This window comes from Pyxicephalus adspersus, chromosome 9 (genome assembly GCF_032062135.1).
Source record: "Pyxicephalus adspersus chromosome 9, UCB_Pads_2.0, whole genome shotgun sequence".
NCBI classification, from domain to species: domain Eukaryota; kingdom Metazoa; phylum Chordata; class Amphibia; order Anura; family Pyxicephalidae; genus Pyxicephalus; species Pyxicephalus adspersus.
Genome location: NC_092866.1, coordinates 35251272 through 35271139, shown reverse-complemented (window position 1 = coordinate 35271139; position 19868 = coordinate 35251272). Strand labels below are relative to the sequence as shown.

Below are 19868 nucleotides of genomic sequence, written 5' to 3'. Positions count from 1 at the left end.
TTCATATTCCCCTTCTGTTCACTTACCTTTTTTTCCCACTGTACGGACGGGGTAACTCCGTTAGGGCAGAGATCAGCAGCGTGCTTCCTTCGTTCAGAATCGCGGGGCGCGTGTGCCGGCTTCTTTCGCTCTGCACTGCAGCCAGGAGACACACACTGCAGCCAGCATCGAGGAGACACACACAGGATCGGGTAAGTATCTTATTTTAATTATTTTATAAAAAAATCGGGGAAACACGGTATTTGTCATATAAGACGCACCAACTTTTCCCCCCGAGTTTTGGAGAGACTGAAAAAGTGCGTCTTATACGGCAAAAAATACGGTACCTCCTAATCTCCATGTTCACATGGGAGGCCCCTCCTGCATCCCTAAATCTTGTCTGGGACATTGTTTCCCCCTTCACATACTGCTCATTCGCTTATTCACAGGAATATGTAAGTCTCTTTGATTTCTTTCATTACTACGATATTTTACCTTATTAGTACTATATGTGCTATATTGTCACAAGTGATTACTGTATTACACAATTTATTATGAATGTTTAAATATTTTTTTCTGTCTATATACTTTTCTGTTAGAGACACTAACTATTTACAATATGTCTCCAATTATATTTTCACATGTATCATAAAATGAATAGTTTATTCTATATGTAACTGATTATATATATTTGATATGTACTTTGATTATGTCAAGCTACCACTTTTAATCACATCAAACGTAAAAGTCACCCCTGAGGATGGCTAATTCGGGCGAAACACGTTGGGTATCGATGTGCGTATGCGGCACCATTTAACTGTACATTTATATATTCCTGACAGTAGTCGATTGTCTAGTGCCCATTAAGGGCCCGTTGGTTTAAATATCTGCAGTTATCAATCACCAGATATTTGGATATTTGTCGTATCAACATTGTTTGTATTTTGATATATGGATTTTTCAATACAACTAAGCACTTGCCAAAAAAACCCTTCTTTCTTTGTTGTTCTAAAGATTGAAAATAAAGTGAAGACTTTACATAACACTGTAATTACAATGTAATGATGAGGTCTGCCTTTTTTGAAATTGATCTGTGTGATTTGGTTATTATTTGTGCCATTAAACATTTCATATGCAATTTGTAAAAACACTCTGCCTTGTGTCATTAATAAACAAAATATGAAAACTCTTTAGTTGATAAGTTGCTACAGGTGTACAATAATGAATGTTAATATTTGTCTTCCTTTATCATTTATGCCCCAAACCATTATTTTTTATTTCTGGGATGTCAATAGGCCTGGCCAGGAAATAATGGATGTCGCTTTTTTATGAATGCAACGCATTCTAAGCACCCTGGCGTAGGCATCATGCTAGTGGTTTGGCAGCTGCTCACAGGACACCGTGGTCCAGATCTCTTGGGAGCCAACACATCCTCTGCACAGTATTCCAATCAACAACATTCACACCTGTGCAGAATTCCTAATTGGAGGACTTTTGGGAATGCATGCTTTAGATTTGGAACCTCTGTGCGGTTTGACAGTAGTGGTCTAGATCTCACAAATGCTTCCATTACTGAGACATTTAGAATGTGCTGCAGCACTACAACATGAAATTGTAAAGTAAAAGTAAAGAAAGTTTTCTCTCAAAACACTACAATGCAGAACAGAAATATGAACAGCAGTCAATTCATTTTTACTGTCCCTGCAAAGGTACAGTTTACATATAATGAGGTTTATAAATAAGGAAAACTAAGTATGGCTCAAACCACCCAAGGATTATGCTAGAAGTGAAGGTTGGAACTGTCCTGCAGTTTTCAGAGTGTATTCTTTTATTGTACATTTAGACGTATCATATAATTATGCTATCCTAACACAGGAACATTTCTGTTTTACTGAACACTTGAGGTCATACACGGTCCACCATTATGAGTATTATATCAGTTTATTCCATGCTTGTATATACAGATCACAAAGATGTGTACACAATATGTACATTACAGTAAAACATTATCATCAAGTTTAGCCTCTCTCACAGATGACTTCTATTACACTTTGCTCCATGGGCAAAGGATCCAAGCACCGATGGGCTGCACTGCACACAACTTCATCTAACAGGCAATGGACTAGATTTTCATCGCTGACAAATCTCCACAAGTACAACTGCAGGTAGTGACAATCAACTTGTATCTGCTGCAGACCAAACCGGCCAAATGTGCGTAGGCGAACACACTCCAGGAATGTCTTCAGGCTGATCTTTATAATACCAGTAAGAATAGAAACCTGAAACAAGCCAAATAAGACCTTTGGTTGGAAATCCTAAAACTTTTTGTCAGAACCATGGACTGCAATGCCAGGCAAATAGCGAGCAACAAAAATGTGTGTATGTAACTAGAAATATCTTCCCTCACATTTAGTTTTCTGAATAAATTTACCATCAGTTCTCCCACCCATTGTTAGTGTGCTGCTGCACTTTGTTGGCTCACAATAAAAATGAGCAACCTAACAAACAGCCTCACTTCTTCTCTAAAGTACATTAAGAAATTATAAAATGGACATTGCAGGCTGATGCTGCATTTTGGTTAAACTTTTTTCTGGTGTGCACCCTAGCCATAAACATATAATACGCCTTTTCATGATTATATTTTATAGTAGCCATATATAACACAGGCAGATAAGGGCACAGTATACAATAAGGCAAATTCACAATACTGACAAGACAAGAACAGTTTTACCTTGTTAAACTGCACAGTACTGAAGATATCTATTCTCTCTGAAAATAATTTTTGGATATTACTCAGAAGGCTGGTGTCCAGGGGGGCACTAAGTAAAACAAACTTAACAAATTAATACCTTTGAAAAGTAACATATATACAGAAAAATTCAACTACATCATACATTATTTACAACATGGGTACAATATAATACACAAAATAAACCGAAGAATGGCTTAGTGTGGATGTTCATTGCTTTAAAAGTAAAACACAGGGTAATGTAACAAAAACTGAAATTCAGATAAAAAATACAAGACAAGAGCCCAGGTAAATATTTAGGTCGCAGTGTAAAAAATAGGTTTCATAGACAGCAAAGGTGACATATATATGATGGCTGAGTTGTAAACTGATTCATTGAGACAATCAAGCCTACTCAATAAAGTAATGTTAACAAGGTTAAGCTAAGGCACTAGGTAGTCATGACACAAAATACAGAATTATACAAAAAATACACAAACAGAATACTGGAAAGTTAACATGTACTATAGACACGAACCTTTTCTCCTAATACCCCTGGTACTCCATTGGAATACAGCGAGTAATGAGCCGCGTGTAAGCTCTAAAACATGGACTTGGCTTTTAAACACAGGATTGCAGATTTATTTTCTGCGCCTAAGCAGCCCCTCTTCAAGTGCCAATGCTGGTAAATGGGAGGGGAGTTAACAGCCACACATGTGGCTAACAAAGTAGCAGAGAATGAACAGATTTGGGACAATGTAGTTCAAGTGGAGTGGATATTAAAGTGCTGCTGATTTTAAAGAAGACACAAAATACAGTTTTTTTTTTTTTTTTAACTCCTATATTCACCTGGGGGTGTAGCTCTGTGCATATCTTCCCTGCAGACGTGAGCTACTATACACAGAGAAGGTGCGTTTACTGGAATCACTACTATGTGCTTTCCTTACTCCTTCTTCATAAAGTAGGCCAACCTGTAAAGACAAATAAAGATGTGTATGTAAAACCATTGGTGTATATAAGGATCAAAGCATTGTGTTAATATTAGTGCAACACTAGAGGGACATAACAGCACACTAATATCATAAACACTGGTTGACTTGTACCTGTACATCCACACTGGTAATATCTTCCACCACTCTCTTCATCACTGCTCGGACATTCCGTGGTTCTATGGTAGTCACCCAGTCCCGAGTCTCCACACTCTTGCGCAGCATTTGAGAAACAACAAGACCCTGAGACTTCACATACTGATTAAGAAGGGTCTGAGCAGTGGAGCGAGCCAGTGAGCAAAGAGTACTGACAGGAGTGACTGAAGAATGGTCCTAACAAAACAAATGGCATCCATAACAAAAGAAACAGCATAAAGAAGATTCTGGAAAACAATAGAAAAGTTCACAGCACAAATGTTTGGGTTTAATGTAAATAACATCTAAAATAAATCCTCCTAGTATCAACAAATTGTAAGCTCTGACACTGTTATCTGTACTAATTACTCCATCAAAATAGTGGTTTATAAACTACAGATACCAACCAAAAAAATGCAGGTGCTGCTACGCTTATTACTAAAAAGAAACTCTCCAAAATGAGTGAACTGCTTTCTACCTTCAGTCTGTAAATAACCCTCTCCCTGCATAATGCCCATAGCGGAGGGTATATTTATCCACACCACCCTGCTTAAGAGCTACTAGTTTTACTTTCCATGACAGCTCTGACAGGAAACGAATAAAAGTGGTTCCATATCATGTGGTCACTGCAGCTCATTTTTAGACAAAATAACTGCATTAAAAGTTATATCTACATCATGCATTTGTCTGCTTTTACCTGGCCCAGAAACTGTTCATCCGTTAAGGTCAGTATGTAGCTGATGGTTGAGGTCTCATAGTCCAAGCAGAGGCGAGAGAGAAGCAACAAGAGCAGCGGTGGTGTGCTGGCACCCTTCTCACCCGGAGAGTCGCAGAATTGTCGGCCTGTCTGACACACAGACTTGATGAAAGCTACAATCAGTCCTTCCCGAACACCCTGACTACAGAACTCACCCTGCCAAGAGAAAAGTGAAGAACTGTTAGAATGTGAGAAGCTAGAAAAGGAGTACCACAATATGCTAGATATATTTACCCTTGAACCAAAGTATATTTTTTAATTTTGAACTAAGAAAGGAATACAACTTTCTGGGATTTAATTGTGATTACCAACGATCACTCCAGGAATTAAAACCACCTGTTAGATTTGTGTGGATGCCCTGGTGGTCCAGGTATGGACAACTCCAGACCTCTGAAAGTTTTCTGTGAAACCTCACACTTGCTATTTATCATATCCCACTCCCTGGCAGGCCCCGAAAGAATTAATCAATGCACTGTATCCATCAGTGGTTTTAATGTTTTGCTGATCAGTATTTAGCATTGTGTTTCACTGATTGATCTCCAAAACAGGAAGTAAGAGGAACTCTCCCTAACGGGGATATAGAGGAAAATAAAAGATTTCACAAATCGAATGCTGGAGATTAACACAAGATTCAGTGACTGTGCTCACCTTAAAGTATGGTTTGTCTGAAAAAGCCACATCTTTAGCTGTGAACAGGTGAACAGAAGCCAACACAGATTTAATTTGATTTAAAACAGAGCCAGAGAGCATGGCCAGTAGTTCCCCCAATGCTGGTGCCTCTTTCCCAGGTGTTCTTGGAGCTGCTAGCGCCTGTCGTACGTCAGTTAAACAACCCTGGAAGAAGTTTTTTAATGCTTGTAAGTACTGAGCCAGGCGTTCTTGTGCCACTCTAACCACAATCTCTGTACCTCTTCTATTAAAATTGCACCCTGGCACTAACTTAGATGGTGCCTGGAGCCGTCGGTGGAATCTGTCCAGTGCCCGAACTAAAAGCGAGTTGTCTCCTGGACTCTTTTCCTCTCGCAGCCTCTTCTCAACTAACTCGAAGTAGCCTTCACTGAGCTCATCTAGGAATGTGGTAAGCTTCTGCTCAGCCATCTGAGCTGTGCAACTTGGTTCTTTACAGAACAGACTCTGGTAAGAAGCTGCTAGGAGACAGGCATCACTGATAAAGCCACCACAGCCCCGGTCAACAAATTCCAAAATGTCACTTGCCCCCTCTAGATCAGAAAGGTGAGCAGCTAAGCGTCCACGTCCATGAGCTAGAAACTCATCACAAAGCAGGTGAGCTGGCTCCTCCAGACTCAAGAGCAATTCAATGCATTCAGATAGGTCCAGAGGGGAAGAGGACTGATCCCTGAAAAAGAGGATCATGATATTAGTAAACAATACAGATACATAAAAAGCAAAGTCAACAATAAGATTGAGGTCTTGTGTTTATAATTTCAGGCATTTTACACATTGAATTCACAGTGTACTGACTACGTAGCAGCACTATTAGTATGGGTGGTTTGTTGGTCATATATAAACAGTATACTGTACATCTAGCATTTGTTGTTTTGTAGCAAATACACTGTAAGCACGATGCATGACCACTTTTGGGTGTATTGGATGCCTTTGTCCCCACCATTGGGGGTTTACTAGTGACAAATGCATTCCTGAAGTGCTGCTGGGACATATTAGTAACCTAGAGCAGTGTTTTTCAACCGCTGTTCCGCTGCACACTAGTGTGCCTTGAGAGATCTTCGGGTGTACGTGGGAAATTATCCAATTTCAGTTAATTGGTCCCAAAATGATTTATTTACTGCAAAAAATTTGTCTTCATTTGTCTATACCAGCGATGTATAGTGATAGGCAGAACCAAAAAAAACTCTTCCACTAGATGGCAGCAGGTAGCTAATTTACGTGTCTGACTTTTTGGTGGTGTTCCGTGGGATTTTTCTAATTGTAAAATATGTGCCGCGACTAAGAAAGGTTGGGAAACACTGACCTAGAGGCTGGCATGTGGGACTACATAAGGTGGAAAACAGCAACTGGCACATCTCAAAGTCTTGCAGAGAGATAAAAGTTTTGAAGAGACAGCCCCTGTAACATATTATAGTCTCCAAAACTGCTGGGAAAGTCAGGGGGGCTTTAGGATTTAGCAAATTAGCACTTTTCAAGTAAAAACAATTTTTTAACATGATTGTAGAATATATAAAACATTATTAGTATTATTTTGTACAAGAACTGTCACCCAGCCCATAGTTCTCCCCAGCCCGTTTTTTGGGGGGCCCGGCACTTAGCAGCAGCTCTGAACCGACAATGGAGAGGCTGCTCGCTCCTTTCTCCGCTTATAAGAGCTGAATGCTGCTAAGAGCGAGGCAGGGCGAGAAAAGCACAGCACAGCTAGGATGAGATCAGGACACAGGCTGTCCTTCCCCCATCTCATAGCTGTGCGGAGTCTTCTATTGAGAAAAGAAAAAAAAAAAAAAAACATTTTGTAACAATGTATCCGCCTAGTGGGCGTGTGTAATAACCTCATCAGAGCAGTCTGTGTGTGTGTAAATGCTGCATGTCATTCTGCGTTACAGATCCCTGTGTATAAGCATCCATATCTCCTAAACCATATGTCATAATGGCTTGAATTTTTCAGGATGCACAGGGAACACTCATAGGTAATAGTAACCACAATCAGCTTTTAAAAAGTTGAAGATATAGGGATCAGAAATGTAAAAGCTTGTGAAAATACAATATTGGGGTTCCTGCTTCAAAAGCAAGTGTGCCTAGGAGTCCTTAATTGAAAATGCAAATTGGGGACCCCTGGGACCACTTACATGGAAAGGAGCATTGGGATGGGGTCCTAATATTACCTACCTGTCACAAATCTATAACTCTCATGTTATGTTACCCTGTCTGTTTCTCTTCTTTGTATCCCAATTTCCCTAGAATGGTGGGGTGTACAAAACTGTAGAAAATGTAGGTGCAGTGTGGGAACACCTTTGGCTAACCCCACCTCCCCCCAAATAAAATTTCATTATTATGGCAAACACACTGCGCTGTTACACAATACTGCCCACTTCCAACACTGAAAACCAAATTTAGGTAGGTAAAAAAATTTAGGGGCCCCACCCCAATGCTCCTTGCTATGCAAGTGGCCCCTGGGGGTATTAGTAGCTATGGAAGTCCACTGTGTACCATAAAAATGTAAGGTAATTAAAACCAACAATTTAGGAGATCTAAAAGATTGAAAACAGTGAGTTGTTAGGCTGCAGCATTTGACAAGCAAACTTTACACACACACAGCTAAATTTCACAGGCAGTTTTTGTTTTGTCCATAGAATATAGGCAGTGATGGAGGTGGGGGTGGGGGGGCAATGGCTGTCCTTACATGCATCATGCTCTTAAAGCATCACCCCATTTTATTATTATATAAAAGGGTTCATCAGGGCCTTTCCTAAAATGTAAAAAAAAGTGCTCAATCTCACGCATGCCCAATGAGATCAGCACTGGATGGAACGGAGAGCATCTGAAAGAAGAGGGAAGAGTGGGACTCTCTGGGTAGTTTGTGGACAGATCAAGTGAGAATTTTTTTCACAAAAGTTTTGTGTTATGCAGATATAGCGCTAGGAGGCCACATTTGAAGTTAGGCTGAACTGGAGTGTTGGAGCATAATATAAAAAAATGGAAAAATTGTACATTCTAACAAGCCAGTCATTAGAAAGTTGGAACAAAGTATAGGGGGTAGGTAGAACACTGACACAGTAATAGGGGTTACTGGATACCTGTGGCATAAATAACTGGGAGGTCTAAATTTGCTGTGTCTAGCCCCACCCGGCTGAAAAAAAATTTCTGGGGAGAACACTGCAGCCCATTACCATACAATAAGTTTCCAATCAGTAGAAAGCGTGAAAGTGTCACATAAGACAAAAACCTATTGAGAAGCTAATGAAGGATATTTAGAAGCTAACTGGAAGGTCAAAGTTTCTGATCTGCTTACTTTTAATGGAACAGTAACTCAAACAAAGTGCTAAAACCTATGAGATCAGCATGACTGCCCGCAGAAATTCTCCTTAATAACCCCACTGAAACCAATCCAACAACAATCTAACTGTCATACTGGTAAAGCCTAACAGGAAAAGACATTACCTGAATCTCTGATGTAGTGTGTCTGCCAAGCCTGCCATGATGGCCTGGCAATCGGTCTGGATGCCATGGAAGGAAGGCATGTGCTGGTACTGCTGGAGGACACTTCGGGCTTTGGCATGATACGACACAGCCTGGGCAAAAGCACTCATTTCAATGCACTTTTTCAGTCGGGCAGGGAGTTCAAACAGGAACTGCAGCTTGCGCAGGAGAGTGTGCACACCTGTATGGCAGATTTAACACAGGAGCACACAGTTCATCAGCTAGTAAATATGGAACGGGAGGTGTCCTCCCGCCAAAAAATTAAAAAACACAACCAGATTTTCTCAATATATAAAAGTGTCAGCCACCCCTTTATATAATGCTAAAAATGTGGTAATATGCCTGCATCTGAACGCTTAGAGATAAGATAAAAATGGATTTGATGACTAATAGTGAACTATACCTCTTTTTCTTTAAAGGTTTTCCCTTTATAATCCCTGTTTAAACCCCAACTACAACCAAGATCTTTGTTTTGGAAAGAGTAGGGAAGGACTAGATCCACTCACAGGTTTTGCTGCTGTTTGTGTCCCTCTTGGGGGATTTTTTTTTTACATTTTTCGTCCGCTTGACAAGCCAAAATGTGAGAGAAATGTCACCAACAAACAATACAAGCATTTTTGTTAGTAGTGTGAAGAAGCGCTAGAAACTCAGTCAGGTTATCATTGCTGTTAGGTTACACAGTACTTGGAAGGTTAATGGAAGCTGGATCAAACACCTTCAGAATGATGGGCTTGTTCACAGAGATCTTGCTGCTTACTAGGTGCTCTATTTCCACTACTGTACTATTTAACATATAGAAAATCATATTACATAGAGAAATCAAGAAAAACTTTACCTTTATTGAGGACCCTTTGGTGTACAGTATACAAGCACACACAGTAAGGAGACAAGGCAGGACGAGCCGAGAGGAGACAAGGCAGGACGAGCCGAGAGGAGACAAGGCAGGACGAGCCGAGAGGAGACAAGGCAGGACGAGCCGATACAAGATGAGGCAAGATGTAACATTGTTGTAATGTTACAATGTTGTAACGTTGTAGTTTTGTATCTGGAAGCTCCTTTCGGTTTCATAACGTGAAAGTTCTGTAACAGGATACTGTCGTAAACTGAGGTACCACTGTACTTGGCAATCAGTGGTGTTTGAAAAATAGCTGTCAAAATCTCCATCAAACACCTCAAAATCTCTATGGTTAAACATAGCCATAACATTGAGATTGTCTTGAACAGGCATAAAAAGTGGATCCATGTCACTTCTTTCTCACAAACGCTTCCAAATCATTAAAGACTATTTACAAAATGCTTAGCAGGCTATTAAAAATAATTTCCAATCAAAATCTATTGAATTGGTTGGCGACTATGAGAAGACAGAACCACAATGCCTGCTAGATGTCTCCTCAAACCAGGGATGTGGAGTCGGAGTCACAACATTTTTGCAGATTCAAACTCTGGGTACACAGTAATAACGTCAGACTCTAATCCAACAGCCCTTCTTCAAACACTCATTCATCTTGTTTGTTGAGCAGTAGACTCCATAAAACCACTTTCCCAACTGCTGCAAAATCATTCATGTGAACAAGCCCTGAGTATAGCTGCACCATGTTAGACCCCTGATAACCATACATGTCCTCTGGGTCTAATGATACACAGCAAGGATGGATTTATGTTTCGGTCACTCACCACTGAGCTTGGTAATATGTTGGTGTCTCTCCTGCAGGGTGCTGCTGATGCGGGCACTAAATTCTGTAATCACTGCCATGTTAGCTGCCAGACCATCCATCTCATCCTCCATCTTTTTAAAATCATTTTTCATTTTGCGAATGGTATCTGAGGGATTGGATGATGACACGTGATCATTACATCTTCTGAATATTTGTTATACAAACCATTTGTAGAAATAAACCCTAGAGAAGGTATTACACAAAAAAATATCAGCACATCCTTTACCTGTGGCTGATATGAACTTGTTATAATTCTCATACACCAAGGTCTGCATGTCACTGTCCAACGCTCGGATCTGACGAACCATATCAGTTTCAACATCCATCAGCTGTGCTAGAGAGCTCTCTTTCCTCAGCTGTGGACAGAAAAATAGAAATGTCAGGACTCCAAGTAATTGTACAAATATAAAAAGACATCTGAGTGAAAGTGTTAAATGAACAGCCTGTACAAGAGGTAGAAAAAATGCTGGAAAGTGTAGTCGTAATTAGCATCTGATATCTCTCAGGGCCTATTACAATCTGCCATTTTTGTGTGTTGCGGAAACATATGCGAGTTTAAAGCTGAGCTATAATTTCACAAAAAAAAAATAGCAATCAGGTAGGTTGTTTATTGCAGAGGGGAAAGTAATGTCCCATTATTATTATTAAACAGTATTTATATAGAGCTGACATATTACCCAGCACTGTACAAAATCCATAGTCATGTAACTAACTCAAAGGGGCTCACGATCTAATGTCCCTACCATAGTCATATGACAATAATACAGTCTAAGGTCAATCATTTGGGGGAGAAGCCAATTGGTCTAACTGTATGTTTTTGGAATGTGGGAGAAAACCCACACAAACACTGGGAGAACATGCAAACTCCATTCAGCTAGTGCCCTGGCCAAGATTCAAACCTGGGACCTAGCGTGTCGACAATAAAACATGCCTGTTGGTAATCTTTTTCTGAGTATGCTAAGCTGAACATGAGCAGTTCTGTGAAGTATGCCAGGATTTGCTAGGAATAAATCAACTCCCATGTACATGTATATGGGGGTTACCTCATCTCAGCCAAGCCAATCAAGATAGCTGTAGATCGACAATCTAGAAGTGAAGATGATAGCACCCATGACGGAATGGAAAAAAAGACAGGTAAATGTGTTTTAAAAATTGCCATCAGGGAAGTTTATTTTATTGTGAAAGGGACATCACCTCCACCTTCTGCAATTATTTTGGGTTTAGTTTCACTTTACCTGTCAGGTTTTATGGTAGCCCACTCCTTTGAGAGGTCTACCAACATATCAGAACTGTCAAGGAATGGTACATTGAGTGTTTTTTTTACAATGCAGCAAACTATAATATATAGTGTTGGAGCAGCACTGACTTAGTTCAACGCATGAAACATGTAATGCAATAATGTGGGGTTTGGCCCTCATATCTCTGCACCTCCCAGCTCCATTACAGAAGTCTTAAGCTGCCTAAACACTGCCAATTTTTGTCGTTGGAAAGGATCTTTCACGATCCTTTCCAACGACAAGGGAGTGCACGATGCATGAACGGTGCTGTACATACAGCACCGTTCATGCTCTATGGAGAGGGGAGGGGGAGAGCGACGGAGCGGCACCCTGCTGCGCGCTCTCCCCTTCACTTTCATTACGATCGGCTGTCGTCCATCGTCCGTGGATCCGGCAGGTCGGTCGTCCGGACGATGGACGACACCGACTGTACACACGGCAGATTTTCGCCCGATAATTGGCCGATGCCGATTATCGGGCGATAAAAATCTGACGTGTGTACGTAGCTTTACTCTCTATCTGCAATAACACAATAATGACTGAGGGGTCAGGCATAGTAACAAGGACACCCAATGCAGTGCTGAGAATGGCTCTGAATTGTTCTGACTCTTCACTGGTCACCTATGGCGTGTGCTCTATATCCGACAAGTAATGTGACTCCAATCTCCTTCCCTGCTAATATATGGGGGTCATCTTTCTTCACTTGCCCATTACCTACACAGTGCCGCTGACAGAACACACTATATCTAAGCAGACATTGTTTACACATAGTTCGGCCTGTTCGGTGCATTATGGTGAATTTAGAAGAGGTGACAATGATGTACCCAGCACTGTATTTACACCACAAACCCATCTGTAACACAGGAATGGGGAGAGGGTTGATTTGGGACCCTCAGCTGTGAAAGGCGGATATGACGTCATACCTTAGTCAGATACATTTCTGGATTGAAGTGAACGCCATTGATATCGGTCGGATCCAGCAGCCGTTCCCCGCTCTTCCCTTCCTCTGTTATACCGTAGTAAAGCTTCAACATTCCGTGAGCTTTTCTTCTCCTTCCCGCATCCTCTTCCTCCATTGTTCCGGTGTTTTGTTATGGATTGATCCCAGGCACACTGGGCCCGCCCATTGATTTAGTCTCCCTTTCGCATTGCGCATGCCTGAATGTTCTGCGTCTCCGCCCGACTGATTTAGCTTACTCTGCGCTTCTTCTAACGTCAACGGCAGGTGTCGCCCTAGCATGACAATTGTGTTTCTTTACAGTATCAGGGACTATCAATGGGAGCTATGTGTTCCTCACTTCCTGTTCCTAAAGCAGACAGGAATTGAGGAATAATCTGCATTGGGGAGAATGACATTTGTCGGGGTTTGTAGTTGCTCTCTTACCTACCTCTCTTCCTACTTACCTTGCACAGTTGTCCCGACTCCCCTCTCCCGTACTGGAATAGTTTACTGTGATATCACTGCACACAACTTCCAACGGTATGCATTAGAAGCTGCAGTAAATCATATACGGTCCACTCCTGGCTGCAGGGCCTAAAGCATTATCCAACCCTTCCCTTCCCGCCCCCTTCATTCACTGGATTTCAGGCCTTCCAATTATGGTGGCTCAAAATGATATTTGGACAATACCTGGGTCCATCTACATGCAAATAGGTCCGACCTAGGTATATCCCCTCCCAAGCACCAGTTCAGTCACTGCATCATCCTGAGAGAAGCATGTAGGTAGGGTGCTGTGAGGTTTTCAGTACCCTGCTGGCCCCACCCACCAGCCATGATCAGCCTGCATTGCATAGAGTAAGCACAGCAATCCATTACAATCATTGGGTATAAAATATTCTTAACGGATCCATGGACGACCAATGGAGAACCACCACAATACATGTGGATGGAGAACAGCTCATTCTTCCCCCTCCCCTCTCCATGGAACAGCTGTCTGTGTACAGCACTGGTTCATTCATCTATCTCTCTTTGTGGCTGGAAACGATAAGGAATGGATATTGCAAGAGTGTACAAAGCTTTACTATCAATTTGACAATGGAGATTATCATGTAACATATTCAGTGTAAAATATAAACAGATACATTGCAGTGAGGAGCAACTTATAACGTTTGCATTTTAGTAATACAGCATGGCCCAAACCTGAAAACAGAAATCACTTCTTTCTCAATGTTTAGCCTCATTTTTATCGGATATTTTATACCATTTTTACCAAATTGATTTTAAAATAGTTTGCATGTAAAAAATAAATGTAGTGTTTTATAGGGGTTAGAATTAGGCATTGTAAAATAACACTTAGGGGTCTATTTATAAAGAAGTGCACCTGACATTCACCAAACATTCTCTGATGGACCATCAATATCTGCCATAAAAACACATGAGCCCGGATTCTCCACCAGAGAATATTTGGTGAATGTCAGATTCACTTCTTTATAAATTGACACCTAGGTGTTTTAAAATTATCATTAGACCACCTGTGAAAATGTGTATCATCTCTAAATTTTTTCAACTCTATTGGTTTCAAAATATATTGAATAAAATACAATATCATTAAATTTATATTATCATAAATATTAGTAATTAAAAGGAAGCCTTGATTACTCCTCTAAATACATTGGTATTTACTTTGCACTACAAGATAAAATTAATAATACAATGGTTCAAAACACATGCAGTGCACCACAACGGATGGTAACACTACAAACTGCTCAGAAATAATAATGCTGGCCTCTATTATGTTTGGCGCAGTGCGTTGCTGTTTTTAATAAGTTGTCTTAACACAACACACATAATGATGGAAAAATGCCCCTTTATGCAGTGCACTGCAATGACCGGGTGTAAACCCAGCCTAATGGATGCACTGTCCACAAGAAACGAAATGTCAAACTCCTGGGTCCCCAGCAGCTCAGACTTGGTGCCCCTGATGATATCATTACACGTCATTACAGGAGACATTAGTAAAATGGAGGTCTGACTGAGGAACCAGTAAAAACTACGAGGGACTGAAGAGACTGATTTTTATAGACATTGGTGGACTTGGTAAAGGATTTCTTAGGAATGAAATGTTATTTAGTAGAATAGGTAACAAAGGTATTTACACCCTTCTTTTCCCCAGTATGTCTTCTTTTACATAATATAGTACTATAATCTGTCTGCTCCTAGACACGAGTTGGACTTGGGGAGCCTCCATTCCTCGATGTTTTAACATGTTCTCTAGACCCACTGGAATAATAATGTCCTGTAAACCTACATTGACATTCCTTCCTCCCACCCAACTACCATGACATTTCTGTACAACAGTTTAGTCCATTGAGTTTACTGTACTGACATCTCTGCTTCTTTTGGGTTTCCTGTTCTGACATTGACCCTTTTAGCCTGATTTCTGGTGTGCATGGGATTCATGAAATGTTACAGAAACATAGTTTGTATAGGATTATGTTGGAGAGATTTAAAGTGAAACTCCATACAAATTTTTACATTTTTGGATGGAATGGGGAAGTGGACTTATTATAGTGTATACTTTCATGCTTGTTGACACTCAGAGCAATGAAAGGTAATCCTTAAGTAAATATTTTTGGTGTAATCATGCAATCGTAGCCTAAGTTCCCATTTGCAGGAATACGTTTTTCAAGCAGAAATGCCATTAATGGTTATGTACAGGGTTCATATACAGTGATCATTCCAACTATTAAACCACCTGCCTAATATTGCTTTGGTCTTCCCTGTGACACAAAAACAGCTGACCAATTGAGGGTCACAAGAGTTCTGAAGGTGTCCTGTGGTCTCTGGGATCAAGAAGTTTGCAGCAGATCCATAAGTGGAAAACTATTCACATGCACCTAACCAAATTACCTGAGAAAACATGATTACTTTGACACAGAAACCTTTTGCTATTGGTCTATGGTGAATTTCAGAAGCTCCCCTTCCCTTTGAAGATGCTTTTTGTGGGGGAAAGAAGTCAGTGCTGATGCTTTGACCAAGCTGCAGCTTTGCAGCAAACTGCAATGCACTGTGTGTTCTGATGTCCTTTTCTCATAGGGGATTAATTCTCAAAATTTCATTTTTCAAATTTGTGCTGCAAGGATCAGAGCAGACTAAATCAAGTACGCCCTCCACCACACACACCAATGAGTCTTGGACACTTGTGCTCATTACAAGTTCACCGTTCATTCTTTAATGATCAACCTCTGGTAGGTATTTAACACTTCATACAAGGAACGCACAGGATAAATCATTCTGGAGGAGTCATTCAGCATTCAAAGTTGCTCATATTCTTAAGCTTGCCAGTATTACCTACTTTCAGTATTTAAAATGTAAGAACTGGCTGTTCAATTTATTTCTTATATACATCACATGCCTATGACAAGTGGTAATGGTATTCACTTCACCTGTCAGAGGTTGCACAACAAAAATCTCTGTGGAGTGTAAATATGACATGTTTGAGGGTCCCAGGGGTAGGATTGTTTTTAGCAATCCAATCAGTACAGTTGTGGTGTAAGTATGCCAACTGCAGCCCAATAATGAAAATCCTAATTCTTTTATGTTTCTTTAAAACTTTTCCATGTTTAATGAGGGGACTACTAAACCATTAAAATGACAATGGATATAGCAGGAAATGTGTTTTTGAAGAAAAAAAATTATTTTATTTTGGTGAATAAAAGTACTAAAGAGACAGCCAGTCTCTCAGAAAGCAGTCAGCAATAGTGAAGTCTACACTAAGTAACTTCCAATCCTCAAACTCTTGAAATCATTACCTGCTTGGCTGAATACTACAGGACCCAGAAAACATGCTCAAAGAGTAGCACAGTATATTTGCTTCTTGGAAACATCTAAAATGTTTTTAAGCAGAAGCCTGAAAATTAATCTTTTGTTTAATTGCTCCTAAAAAAAAGCAGAACACTTCCTGGCATGTGATTGCACATAAAGCACTCCTACGTATAATGTAGGCATAAAGTATCTGCATTGTAAGGTCCCAGGCATTGCTGTCTGACTTCTGGTTGTGGAAGATTTGGGGACATCACTGCTATGCCGATCACTATTGTCTATGTTGGAGCCACCGACACATTCAACCAAAGTCCTACCTCTACCAAGTTGGCAGCCTCCTTGGAGACATAGGTGTATATTTAAAAAGCAGTTATTCTGACATTCACTAAAACATTTCCATTGTGACAAATCAATTACTTGAATCATTGAACTGCATGAAGATTCTCCACCAGGTAATGTTTCAGGGAATGTCAGATTCACTGCTTTATAAATAGACCTCAGAGTGTAAAAGGTATGGTTAGTAATTTATGAAAGAGGAAGAACACATGACATGCCAATGACTGGCCTTTTACCTGTCTTAAACTATTTTTTGGGCACAGCTTTCAGAGTATTTACATTTAAAAGGACACCAGACACATTGGGGTCATGCTACCATATCAATCATACGATTTTAAGCAAAGACGTCAGTTTAACAACAAATAGTTTATAAAAGCTTTGTTAAAAAATTAATTATATTACAGAAATAAGTGATGTAAAATGAAGTAGGGTGAAAAGGCACATGTTGGTGTTTAGATGTGCATTCTGTAAATATAGTTTAACTGCTCTTTTGCAAGTTAACATGATCATTCTATGGAAAAAAGAAAACAAAGGATTTGTACCTCATAGTAAACTACAAAATATTACACTTCAATCGTTTTGGATTTGCTGTGAGGAAACATAACTCAGCACTGTTTAATACTGACTAAATGGTGGAATGAGAGAAACAAGAAGCTGGGTTGATGCAGAAATCACCAAGCTAATATGTTCATTACCAGAGACAGCTCACAAATCAAGCTGGTGAGAAAAATACAGTAGTGGTAACCAATAGATGATAATCCTACTAGCATAAAGACATGTCTTGTTATTAAATGCAGCCTGTATTAGCCTCTTAGCAGCTTCATAGTTTTGTTGGGCAGCACAACTACAAATTAGGAATAAAAACACTGATTAAAATGCATTTCCAACAAAATTTTAATTAAAGTTTTAGATAGAGAGGAGGATTAGAATAATGAAGGTCACTATTGCTATCCAATGAGAACTGTTTCACCAGAGAGAAAGCGGGAAATTTTGAAAAGGTTACAGCAGAAAAATTTTTAATTTTCTTTTAAATTCTAGGGAAAGGCTGGAACTTGGGTAACCTTTTTGTTACTTTCTGTGTTGCAAAATGTCCTTCATTTTTCTGTCTGGTGAACTCTGTCTGTGAAATAAGGTGGAGGTTTCCCAGTCATAGCCCCAGATTGCACCAACGAATTGAATTAGGGGTAGGAATGCTTCTCCACTCAATCTTTTGGCTGGAAATACACTTTAAATACACACATGTAAACTGTTTATCAAAGACTGTATACTTCTTTTGGCAAGTCCCAATGAATCCACGGTAGCTGGTTTTCAGCATCCAGAAAGGCATCAAGATATTTTTTTTGTAACACATCAATGGTATGAAGTCCAGAATAGTAGCAGAAGGCTGTAAAGCTTGTAGACAGGATACCTTCGATGCCAAGCAGTTTGAGTATACTCAGTCAAATCAAAATCTAGGAGTGTAGAATTGCTCAACTTACAGTTTGCGCTCTATTAAAAATTATGGATTTCAGTTCTAAACAAATATTACTTAGGACAAAAAAAAAAAAAAAACCCAACTCCACACACTGCTCAACAAATCTAACAACTGAATTTCACTGCTTACAACGACTTTTTTTCACAACCCAGCCATGTTTATTTTATTAAAGCTGGTATAATGTAAAGTCCCAGACTTCTCCTCTCAGTGCTGGAATTCTTTGTGATGAAGGCATTCATTAAGATGTGTGTGGAAGACTTTGTAGAAGAGGAGAACGTGAAGGCAGTACGGTGTTTATTCCCCTCTTCTTTTTGAAGGTGGAACTAAATGTGGAGGTAGGTCAGCTGGTAATTCATGCCCTTCTAGCTTTACTTTTATTAAGTGATTTGCTAAAGCAAACTCTTCGTCGTCAAGAAACCCATCATGGTCTACATCAGCTAACTTCCAAATTTTACCCAGAACTGTATTGGGGAGTTTGGATTTCACCATTTCCTTCTTGGCACTTGCACCAGTGATCTTTCCATTGACAGGTGAAAGAGTATAGAAGATTTCATCATACGTGGGTTTATCTTTGGCTACTACCCACTCAATGTCATCGATACCTTCTCCAGCTCCCTCGCCATATCCATGGCCAAATGGACCATTCATGGTTCCTTCAAAAGCACCACCTTTAACAACCTGATTTGTCATTTGGGATTCTTCCTGTCGAACCATGACCATAAGCCGTGCAATGTCATTGGCCAACATGTCATCTACTGCGTCCAGCAACTTTGGCTTCAGGGACTGAAACTTGGAAAAGTCCTGTGTCATTAGAACTTCCTGCAAAATATAACAAGGTTTTGTTAGCAATTAAGGAAGTAACATCACAAAAAAAGTAGGTAAGTAGTCTAAAAATCAGTTTATAAAAACTGTATTTAGAGTGAAATCCCAGCCTTGTCTTCAGTCATTCACATTTTGAAAGGCTCCTCTTCTACGCAAATATTGATTTTTCCAATTGCACCTTACTCAGAGTTTTTCACACCGTGCATAGGAAGTTTCGGCAAATCAGATATAGCTGCCTCCTATGTCCAGGATATAAAGCATCATCTAAGTCTTAACCAGCCTTGCTCCCCCCTGGCTATTTATTACCTTTTATGCGCTGGATATAATCATGGCATCTCAGCATCACACATGGGCACATGCAAATGCAACTCACCACAAAATGTACACTCCTCCAGGCTGGCATCCAGATTGCTCCTTTTGCATATCTTTATTGCATTAGGAGTAAATGGTCTGAAACAGGACACTCTACCTAGCCCCCTCCACCACCAAAAATATTCTGCCTGTAATGCATAGGGAAGCAGAGTATCCAGTGATTATATCATTGGATCGAAGATGTTTTTTTTTTTTTTTTTTTTTTATAAAGGAATTTAAAAACTAATTAGGGAGAAATAGTGATTTAGGGAAAGCTAAGTGATATATTTTAGTACAAATAGTGATCGATAACATTCTAAAACTGCACTGGTAAGGGGAATCAAAAGATATACAGTTCTCTGTGAACCTTTTAATT

At 39.9% G+C, this 19868-nt stretch overlaps 2 protein-coding genes across 2 annotated transcripts in view; both read right to left on the bottom strand.

The window, feature by feature from the left end:
- Nucleotides 1-1901: 1901 nt before the first annotated feature.
- On the bottom strand, nt 1902-13145 carry VPS51 (VPS51 subunit of GARP complex). Its single transcript, XM_072421381.1, has 10 exons — nt 12671-13145; nt 10697-10826; nt 10430-10576; nt 8717-8936; nt 5237-5945; nt 4529-4744; nt 3811-4029; nt 3557-3678; nt 2711-2798; nt 1902-2258 (listed from the first exon to the last, which is right to left on the bottom strand). Exons 1-10 carry the CDS (start codon nt 12821-12823, stop codon nt 1998-2000), a joined length of 2265 nt encoding a protein of 754 aa, XP_072277482.1. The 5' UTR covers nt 12824-13145; the 3' UTR covers nt 1902-1997.
- A 4051-nt stretch (nt 13146-17196) lies between these two features.
- The window catches only part of EHD1 (EH domain containing 1), a 49109-nt gene continuing 46437 nt past the window's right edge, over nt 17197-19868 (bottom strand). Inside the window, exon 5 of the mRNA XM_072421382.1 lies at nt 17197-19138. Within this exon, the coding sequence (XP_072277483.1) occupies nt 18614-19138 (525 nt within the window). The 3' untranslated portion in view covers nt 17197-18613. The remainder of the gene's footprint in view (nt 19139-19868) is intronic.